Below are 10625 nucleotides of genomic sequence, written 5' to 3' on the forward strand. Positions count from 1 at the left end.
CTCCGACTGCCTATATTTTTACATGCTAATCTGAAAGCCTAAGGTAGGAGCTTGGACTCCTTGGACTTTTTATGTCAAAGGACAAAAGCTGTCCCTCCTGAGACAGAAAGAAAGCTTTAGTCAGAATCTTAACTAGCACTTCGCTTCGTTGCTCTGAACTGCTCTCAGAAGGCTTTTGCATATGATCAAGGACAAGGCAAGAAACGTGTGTAAAAAGCAGCAAAGAGATTTAGGTAAGATGTGGGGAAAAAAAATTCAGGAATTCAAGGTGATGAAGCTCTGGAACAGACTGCCTGGGGACTTTACAAGGTCTCCCTGTTACTGGAAATCTTTAAGATTATGTTCAATGAACATTTTCCAGAATGACATCATAGTGACTTCTTCGGGATAGCAACACATTAAATGACTTCTTGTTTAATTCGTTCCTCTGATGCAGAGAGCCCAAGCTCCTAAACCTAACCACTAAAATTTGGCTGGCATCTAATTCGCTCCACTTCTTCTAAGTATATATAGCACAGTGGCTACAAACTGGAAGTAGTTGTGAAACCTACCGACACCTGAAAAAGTAAAAAAAGAACATGAGAAATAAAAAAGTTTAAAATTGTGGATCCCTAATGACCCTCTGTCCTTGCAATAGCCTTAAGTTGCACCAGCGGAGATTTAGGGTGGACATAAGGAAGAATTTCTTTACCGAGAGGGTTGTGCAGCATTGGAACAGGCTGCCCAGGGCGGCAGTGAGTCCCCGTCCCTGGAGGGGTTTAAGAGGCGTGTGGATGTGGTGCTGAGGGATGTGGTTTGCTCTATGAAACCTGGAAATGAAAAGCAGGCCTGTGCTTCCTTATGCACAGGGATTGCACTCACTTTTAGCTCTAAGGAACACGACACTCTCAGAAGCATAGAGCGCCACGGCTTTGACATGACAATGTGATGATCATATGTCACCCTCTGTCCCCAGAACTGCATGTTTGACACGTGTAACTGTGAGAAGAGCGAGGACTGCATGTGTGCTGCCCTTTCCGGCTATGTGCGGGCCTGTGCTGCCAAAGGAGTTCTCCTCCCTGGATGGAGGAGCAAAGCCTGCAGTAAGTTCTACATCCCTTTGCCTCTTGAAAATGCTCACCCGGAAGGCCCCACAGAGCACTTCCCAGGGGTTTCCCAGAGTAAATCGGGTTAAACTGTGTTTTAAGCACAGCGTTGACTTCCAAGAAGGGAATATCATAAAAGACAAGCAATAAGCAGGGGGAAGCATAAAGAAGAGGCTTCGTTAGATGGCTTGTTCAGAACCAGCAGAAGCAACATGGAGCTCAACCTTGCAAAAGGAATAAAATAATGGGGATGTTTCTCAATTTGCTTTGAAAAAAAATACAAAACCAGCAATGAATGAATTAAAAAACCACATGATGTATTAATACAATTGAACTTTTTTCTGAAGAGAACATTTGTCTTCATGACACTTTCATAGGGGAAAATTCTGCTCTAGCAGTACAAAAAAAAAATTACATTAGCAAAGATTTCAGTAAAGCACATGTACGTACATTGCCATGTTTATCATATATAATTACCTCAAATACCGCATTTACCTACATCAATTCTTAAACGTAACTCGCCTTCTTTACTCCCTAGCAAAATACACCACCTTGTGTCCGAAATCCCTGACGTACACTTACAATGTCGATTCCTGCCAACCCACCTGCCGGTCACTGAGTGAGCCTGATGTCACATGCAGCATCAAGTTTGTCCCAGTCGACGGCTGCACCTGCATAAATGGAACCTACATGGATGACAGTGGCAAATGTGTGCCTGCTGAAGAATGCCCCTGCTACTACAAAGGAATGACGCTGTCTTCTGGAGAAGTTATTCACGATAACGGTGTTGTCTGGTAAGAGCTTTGTAAACAAGAATGAAATTGGATATAGGCAATCATGAAACCATATACGCATCGCGCAAACCTATTCAAATCAGGTGCATTTCTCTCCTTAATAATTCGAATGCAAAGAAAAATCACAGATCCTTAAAAATTGTTAAGATGGTATTTAGACTACCAGAGGAATGCAACAAACCATACCGTGGTGGGATGCCCTTGGCTATCAGCCTACGTCCCACCCAGTCACTCACCCACTCACACGCACTCTTCTTACCTATGACTGCAAAAGATTTGTTCCGTGGTGACAGACGCTTGATAATCCCATTACAGACCATTGCCATTATGAATAGAACTAGAACTATTCTGAGGGGCAGAGCAAGCCTGTCTTTACACAGAATATACCTGTATTTTGTTCTGCTCTATTAAAAAGCATTTTGGAACGATACGAACTATTCTGATAAAGGACACATTTTCTGTTTTATCCCACGGTGATTTTTCAGTATTTCAAATTCATTAGGAAACAAGCTGAAGCTTAACAAGGAAAACCAAAAACATAGCCGTTCTCTTTTTTTTTTTTTTTTCAGTATTTCAAATTCATTAGGAAACAAGCTGAAGCTTAACAAGGAAAACCAAAACCATAGCCGTTCTCTTTATTTTTTTTTTTTTTTTTTGGTAGCACTTGCACCTATGGAAAGCTGAGCTGCGCTGGAGAGAAACCTGAACCAGGTAACATTCCACTTAAGACTTTAATTCTCCCTTTCTACCTTCAACCCTTCATTTTTCTCTCTTTTTGTCATAATGATGTAAATTGTAGAAGTCTGAAATCAAACCAGAAAATGAACTGATGAATCTGTAATGTAGAGGGTATTCCCACAATATAAAGGAAGATCGTCTTACCTTTCAGAGGGCTGAAACAAGTTACAACCCCTGGCTTGCGTAGGGAAAAAAAAATACTTGGTCACCTCACTGAACGCGAGGAAGAAAACCATCAACATTTTAAATAAAATAAAAGTACTAAAAAGCATAAAAAAATTACAACGTAAACCAGGATCTTTGCTTTCTTGGAGTTTTTTGTTTAGGTTTTGGGGTTTTATTTTTTGTCTGAAAGGAAGTGTTTCACAAAGCTAGCTAAACATTAATTTCTATGAGTAATCCAAGCACAAGCACAAAAAATGGATTAGCATGGCTTCAAAACAAGGTTCAGTTTCTCCTGGTCAAATGCATTATATTCAGGAGCACGTATCTCACAAAGGAGCCTGTTTTGTTCTTCAGTCTGCACTACGGAAACACAAAGATAGAAACTGATGGTTGCTCTCATGTTTCTCGTGGCTTTCCTCCCTTTCAGTCTGCGTACCTCCCATGGTCTATATCGACTGTAGCAACGTCGCTGCGGATGTGGTAGGAGCAGGGTGCCAGAAGAGCTGTCAGACTCTCGATATGGAATGTGTGAGTACAGGCTCTTTATACCCAGGTGACAGCACGTGAAACTAGATCTCTTTTAAAATTGCCAGGACTCTTGCAGCAGGGCAATATCTCAAGTCATGTTTTCTCTGTGGTCCTTACAGTACAAAACCCACTGCGTCTCTGGCTGTGTATGTCCCCATAACCAAGTGTTGGACGGCAAAGGTGGCTGTATAGCTCCAGAACACTGCCCATGTGTTCACAACGGGAATTTCTACAATCCAGGAGAATCCATCAGAGTTGGCTGTAACAACTGGTAAGAGCGTACTGAAAAACGCTATTTTCAAGCATTGCAAGGGAATAGTTTAAGCACCAGGTGAATTACAGCATTTCACTCTATCAGTATCCAGATTTATGGGAAAGGATCCTACACAACATGATTCATTTAGCACCTAAAATGCAAGTTCCGTCTGTTTTTTACAGCGGGACACAGCAAGTGGTCAGAAGAACAATACAGTTTGCGTGTGTTGTCATATCCATCTGAGTCAGGAAAGCTTTCTTCCTCACAGGCAATCCCCACATTTCAATACATCCCACAAACTTTGGAAATGTGAAATATTTGAAGTTCTCTAACCCAAATTATTAATGACATGATGAAGTAACACAGTCAAAGGCTCTTGAGCTATGCTGCATTTCTGAGAATAGGCAAACCTTATTTTTTTCCCTTATAGCTTTAACATATTTTAAAATCAGATAGACGTACATGCAGGAATGTACTTACAGCTGTATCACGCATATGTCTGATTTTTACATTTGGAGTGCTTTTCACCTTACGCAGCACATGCAGAAACAGAAAATGGCACTGCTCCCAGGAACCTTGCCTGGAAACCTGTTCCGTCTATGGAGATGGGCATTACACCACCTTCGATGGCAAACGCTTCGATTTTGAAGGAGACTGCGGATATGTTCTGATCCAGGTAACAGGGTCCTTCCCAGATTTCTGCACTGTTGAAGTACTTTGCATTTTACATACGACTGTGTGGCAGAGTTAACACTGAGTATCATTCTCCTGTTTCAGAACTCCTGTGGTCAGCAAGGTACGAATCAGGGAACCTTCAGAGTGATCACTGAGAACATTCCATGTGGCACTACAGGAACCACCTGCTCTAAGTCTATTAAACTTTTTATGGATGTAAGTATTTTCCTTAATAATTGTACCCCAGGCCTAATGTTCCAGAAGGATGGAACAAGCTGCCCCAGATAGACTGCACTGTACAAGTGTCCTCCAAGACAGCAAAAACGTCACTACCCTTCTTTGCTCACTGTTCCTGATTCTGCTCTCTGCTAGAGGAACCAAAGGAGGAAATTCTAACAGGAAATTGCTTAACATGAGGTTCTTGAACAGAATAATTTTCCTTATAATAGACCTATTATTTCAGTAACAGTTACTGGCAATATATAAAACTGTACCCAATAGGTGCCTTTTTTAAACTGACCTCTAACTGTTTCTTTTCCTATCCTAGAACTATGAGCTGGTCCTCAGTGATGGAGACACTGATGTCATCCAGAGGGCACCTGGAGGAACAATGCCATTCCAAATCCGTACCATGGGCATCTACCGTGTGGTTGACACTAGCAATGGCCTGATACTCATGTGGGATGGCAAAACCAGCATTTTCATCAAACTCAGTCCCAGCTTTCAGGTACATTTTAAAATCCAAACCCCAGATAAAATAATTTCTGAAATATAATGCTTCATGTTATCTCTCAAAGAAAAAAATTGAAATTTAGGCTGTAACTGGTCAAACCCCAGATAAAATAATTTCTGAAATACAACGCTTCATGTTATCTCTCGAAGAAAAAAATTGAAATTTAGGCTGTAACTGGAAGATTACAAGAGCAGCAACTGCATATTATTATCCTTGTAGTGTTGGCTTAGATTCTGTACTATACATTTTCCTTGAATTACATGATTCAGCAATGACGTAACAGCAACTACAGCAGTACCTTTCTTCCGGAATAGCCCCCACTGAAGAGGGACACTCAGAATTAGATTAAAAACTCATTAGCTCAAAACTCAGAACAAAAACCAGGAGCCTATTCTGCTTCCTACCCCTATCCTTCCTAACAACAGGTTAGAGACATCTCTTCATGAAAGGTGTTTTATGAGGATGTCCAAGACTCTTGCCGAGGAGGCCCAGATAACCTCTAAGATTCATCTCGAGATCTGTTACAGATACTGAGAAATTGTGCCTTACTGATTTTCATCGCTTTGTGTTTATCTTCACGCAGGGACACGTCTGTGGACTTTGCGGAAACTATGATGGGAATGGAAATAATGACTTCACTACTCGCAGTCAGTCTGTAGTAGAAAACGTGCTGGAGTTTGCCAATAGCTGGAAAGTGTCTTCTAGTTGCCCAAATGCCAATCGTATGAAGGATGCATGCACTGCGAACCCATACAGGAAAGCCTGGGCACAGAAGCAGTGCAGCATCATTACCAGCTCGGTGTTTGCCAAGTGTCACTCCCAGGTATGACAAAACCTTCAGCTCTGTATTCTCATGAGCCAGAGATTACGCCAATTTTTATGTGGGATAGCTGAAAAATACTCTAAAACGCACGTTGTCATGCTTGACGAAGTGAAATCAGACCAAGTCCCAGGGAGACTGCAGAGAAGTATTTTCATTCCTCCTCTTATGCCTTGAACTTGTACACTGAGGAAATTGGTAGTCAGGGCTTGCTTTAATGGAAGTAGCAGCACCGATAAATCTCACGATATGTTTATTTTCTAATGCCATCATTTTCTACCGATCTAAATACCAGCCACCTGATATATATGACGGCGCTAGCTTGTAGAAACGCAACAGTATTCTCTCCGCAAATGTAACTTCAACATCGAACTGTTCTTAGCATCACAACTTACTACTAATAGCTTTATTCCATGGTTTCCTCTTGATATGTAAAAGCATTCTCATGGTTCCTTCCTTTCTTAACTTGCCCTCACATACAGAGTCGTAAGTTTCAAGTATTTCATCCAGCTTTTTTAAGACTGTGAGTGCCTTTTCAAAGAGGACAACTCAGATGTTCTCTCCCACAGATTGAACCAAATGAGTATTACCAAGCATGCGTGGAGGATGCTTGTGCCTGCGACACTGGAGGAGACTGTGAATGTTTCTGTACAGCAGTAGCTGCCTATGCTCAAGCATGCAACGAACTGGACATCTGCATTTCCTGGAGAACCCCATCCATTTGTCGTGAGTTTCACCCTACTACCTTTTGAAGGGGTCTAGGGGGAAAGAAAACAAAAAGAAAAACAAGTAGAAAGAATAAAAAAAGATAAAATTGTATTTGTAAGAAGCACTGCTACATTCTAAAAAGGGCAAAAAACCCGCAAAGCAAGTTGGGTAAATCACTGGAAACAAAACTAACTTTTTACAATGAAAACATCGATAGTAACTTTACCAGTGGAGTCATTAGTGTTTGATTTACTTGTCAACCATGATACACAACTGTCCTCAATATATGGTTCACCACCTAAGCAATTATGCTGATCCCATGGGGTTTTTACCCAGCAAAACTAGAAGTCTGCAGAGCAAGAAGTTCAAATGTCTTCTTCTGCCATCTCTCCTCCCTCTAGCTCTGTTCTGCGATTACTACAATCCACAAGGCGAATGCGAGTGGCACTACAAGCCATGCGGAGCTCCTTGTATGAAGACCTGCAAAAATCCAAGTGGGAAGTGCCTTCATGAGCTGAGGGGTTTGGAAGGTAAACATAATTATGCATATCTCATTCTACTTACAAAAAGCTAAAACGCAATGCGATTAACAAAATTTATATTACTCCGTATCTGACCTGATTATACTAGAAATTGTAAGAAGATATTTCCTATTTAGTATCTTACTCAACAATGGTTCATACACTCCAAAACCGCTCCAAAGCTTAATGTGCATTCAAAAGAAAAGAGAGTCTGAAATTCCACTCACCGTACGGGTTACCTTGGAGAAAAGAGATATAAGCAGAGCTTATATCTGGAGATACTTCTACTTGTGAAAAGCCCAGCATCAGCATAACTCTCATTTTTTCTTGCAGGCTGCTATCCAAATTGTCCAGAGAATAAGCCCTATCTTGATGAAGAAACCATGACGTGTGTTTCTACTTGTGGTTGTTACGAAGATGGGAAAATGTACAAACCAGGAACACGGATGCCTTCAAAGCAGAATTGTCAGTCATGGTAGGATCAGGAAATTATTTTTTCAATATTGAGCTTTAAGTTGTGGAACATAATTCATCATGCATTAAGTATTTGTCCTAAGATACCTTGAGAGTAGCTACACTTGAATACTGTAAGCAGTGCAGTCAGCACGGCAAAGAGGACCCCAAAGCTCCTTACCATGAAGCCCATCTAAGCTAACCCAACTTTCATGGCGTGTTTGGCATTTCATAGACAGTGTTGCCTGCATCGTCTCTGTCATTAAAAGCACTAAACCTAACAGCAGAACCGAACATCTACCTCAGAGAAGATAGGGTCTTTCCACGTTTAAAGACAAAATGAATAGCAAAGAGTTGATAGGAAAAAAAAAAAGAAACAATAAAAAGACGTCAGGAACCAGTATACTCACACTCATCACCTCCTTTTTTTCTCTTTTTCAGTAAATGCGCAACCCAAGGCAAAAAATGCACATACGATGTTTATGGTATGTCGTCAAAGTTGGTTTTATCTGAATAGGCTGCATCTGAGGTACCCTGCTCTGTGTTTTGGAAACCGAGGAATAACACCCTTTTTTGATTTACAGAATGTGTCTGCATTTATGAGGAACAGAGATACTACTACGGAGATGTGGTCTACAACACTACAGACGGCATAGGAGGGTGTATTGTGGCAACCTGTGGTCCCAACGGAACACTTCGCAGGGACATCTATGAATGCGGTATCTCAACAACCACAACGGGAACAACGTTCCACTTCAGCACTACACCACCTGTCACTACTTCCACAGGTACATCCTTCATAGCCCATAAGCACATAGTCTGTCCATTGGTGCAAAATATAGTTTGAAAACCATGCCCACACTCTGAACATAAATGAATTGCTACAACCTCAGAATAAATGACAATAAGTCTCGTTTGTTACTAGCATTTGGTTTCAGTCAGCATTTGGTAACCAAAACGATACGAGGACATAAACATAGAAACTACAACCACTTCTGAAACACCAAAATGGAAACCACCGCCAAGTGGTTTGATACTATTATTTTGCTTATCTTCATAGCAAGTGATAAAAAAATGTATCAGATTTACTATCTGCAATTGTAACTATTTCTATACCTGGAATAATCTTTACTGAAAGAATAATCAATACTTTTTCTCATTTAATTATGTAATTATTACTTTCTGTAAAATTCCTTGTAGGGTTCACGGTATTCAGAATTCCAGTGCCAAGAGGATCACTCAGATACTGGCACTGAGATACTGAAATTTTAATTTCTAGAATTTCTGTTCAGCATTCTTCACTCTCTCTAAGTATCGTGGGAACATGTTGTTTAGTGAATTACGTATTCAGTATAAAGTTTAGAACAACGAGTTTTGAAATCACAGCAAACACCAGCACTGCTGGAGTCCATTAGCCATTTTCCAGCCATTTCACAATGACAATTCATCTGCAAAAGCTTATGGACTGCTCTCCAACCAATAGATGGTTGCTTGAGAGCAGATCTGAACTACCACGTGTCAGGGTGCTGATCTTGCTGCATTTGCATCTTTTCCTTCACGCGGAGAAGCAAAGACAATGCAGCATGTTACATGAGGAGTCAACTCACTGGGAGGAAAAAAGTACCTGTGAGTCTTGGCACAGAGACTACGTGTTACTCTCTGTCCACTGGACTTGAATCAGTCTTGGACACTCCAGAGAGACTAGAAAACACTGAGGCAAGATACAAACCAAGCAATTACACCGAATCTAATGAAAAAAAAAGCCATGAGATGATTGTTTTTTTCCTCAATCTGTATAAATTATGCTCAAGACCTATTTCGGCACTTTGTAAAAGATAACTGGCATTTCATTGGAAGTGACTGTTCCAACCATACCAGTACATAAAACTGCCGGGTGATGGATTTTCTGTTATATCTCATATTAAAATGCAGGGACACTAAACTGATACACTACAGGCTCACAATGCGATGAATGACCTCAAGAAAATTTTCAGCCCCTTTAATGTAACGAAAAAGAGAGTATCTACAGGAATGTATTCTAAGTCTTGGCGTCTCTTTCTCTTTCACAGTGTCACCAACTACGTCAGTGTGTGTTCGTGAAGTCTGTGAGTGGTCAAAATGGTATGATGGGAGTCTACCAATCCCTGGCTATGACGGTGGAGATTTTGAAACCTTCAACGATTTGCGAGCTAAAGGTTACGAAGTCTGTAAGGCTCCACGGGCTGTTCAGTGCAGGGCAGAGAAATTCCCTGACATACCACTGGAAGAGCTTGGACAAAAAGTAGAATGCAATACGACAGCTGGGCTTATATGTTACAACAAAGATCAAATCTCAACAATGTGCAACAATTATGAAATCAGAATCCTATGCTGTGTTCTTGTACCATGCTCTGCCACAACATTCACATCAACACCGATCACAACCACGAGCACAGAACCTGGAACAACAACATTTTCAACCAGTACAACAACACAAGTCTCTACAGCAACATTCACAACTCCAACTACTGAAGAAACAACCACAACCATAACGACAAGTCCGTTCACCACTTCTCCTTCAACACCTCCTCTTTGTGTTGAAGAAAAATGCTACTGGTCAATGTGGTACGATGTCAGTTATCCCGGGTCTGGGTATGACGATGGAGAATATGACACAGTAGAGAACATTAAAAAAAAGGGATACAAAGTCTGTGACAACAGAAAGGCCGTGGAATGCAGAGCAGAACGGTTCCCTAACACACCATATCAGCTCCTGGAGCAACATATAACATGTAATACAGAAGAAGGACTGATATGCCACAACAAAGACCAACTACCACCCATCTGCTATAACTATGAAGTGAGATTCAAATGCTGCATAAATATAACAGTACCGTGCCAGACCAACACAACCACACAACACACGGAAACAACACCGATTTGGTCAACAACTCTAAGTACATCATCCACAGAAGTGACTACTCCGTATTTCCACACGAAGCACGTGACAACACCGACAACTACACCAGAAACAGCGTATATTCGTACTGGAACTACAACGCCAAAGACACAAAGGTCCACCATCACTCAGTCAACACCCGCCTGTGAGCCCGTGTGCACCTGGAGCGAATGGTTCGATGTCGACTTCCCCGCATCGGGGCCCAACCAGG

At 41.3% G+C, this 10625-nt stretch overlaps 1 protein-coding gene across 1 annotated transcript in view; it reads left to right on the top strand.

Moving 5' to 3' along the window:
- The window catches only part of LOC104498816 (mucin-5AC-like), a gene marked incomplete at its 3' end in the record, with an annotated part of 23874 nt that extends 13315 nt beyond the window's left edge, over positions 1–10559 (top strand). Inside the window, exons 17-31 of the mRNA XM_010142240.1 lie at positions 956–1082; positions 1624–1879; positions 2541–2590; positions 3210–3310; positions 3430–3581; positions 4104–4242; positions 4344–4457; positions 4789–4968; positions 5558–5797; positions 6364–6520; positions 6904–7032; positions 7357–7498; positions 7918–7961; positions 8061–8264; positions 9546–10559. Coding sequence (XP_010140542.1) covers positions 956–1082; positions 1624–1879; positions 2541–2590; positions 3210–3310; positions 3430–3581; positions 4104–4242; positions 4344–4457; positions 4789–4968; positions 5558–5797; positions 6364–6520; positions 6904–7032; positions 7357–7498; positions 7918–7961; positions 8061–8264; positions 9546–10559 — 3049 coding nt within the window. The remainder of the gene's footprint in view (positions 1–955; positions 1083–1623; positions 1880–2540; positions 2591–3209; positions 3311–3429; positions 3582–4103; positions 4243–4343; positions 4458–4788; positions 4969–5557; positions 5798–6363; positions 6521–6903; positions 7033–7356; positions 7499–7917; positions 7962–8060; positions 8265–9545) is intronic.
- Positions 10560–10625: the final 66 nt, after the last annotated feature.

The sequence above is a fragment of the Buceros rhinoceros genome, unplaced genomic scaffold (assembly GCF_000710305.1).
Source record: "Buceros rhinoceros silvestris isolate BGI_N320 unplaced genomic scaffold, ASM71030v1 scaffold1848, whole genome shotgun sequence".
NCBI lineage: Eukaryota > Metazoa > Chordata > Aves > Bucerotiformes > Bucerotidae > Buceros > Buceros rhinoceros.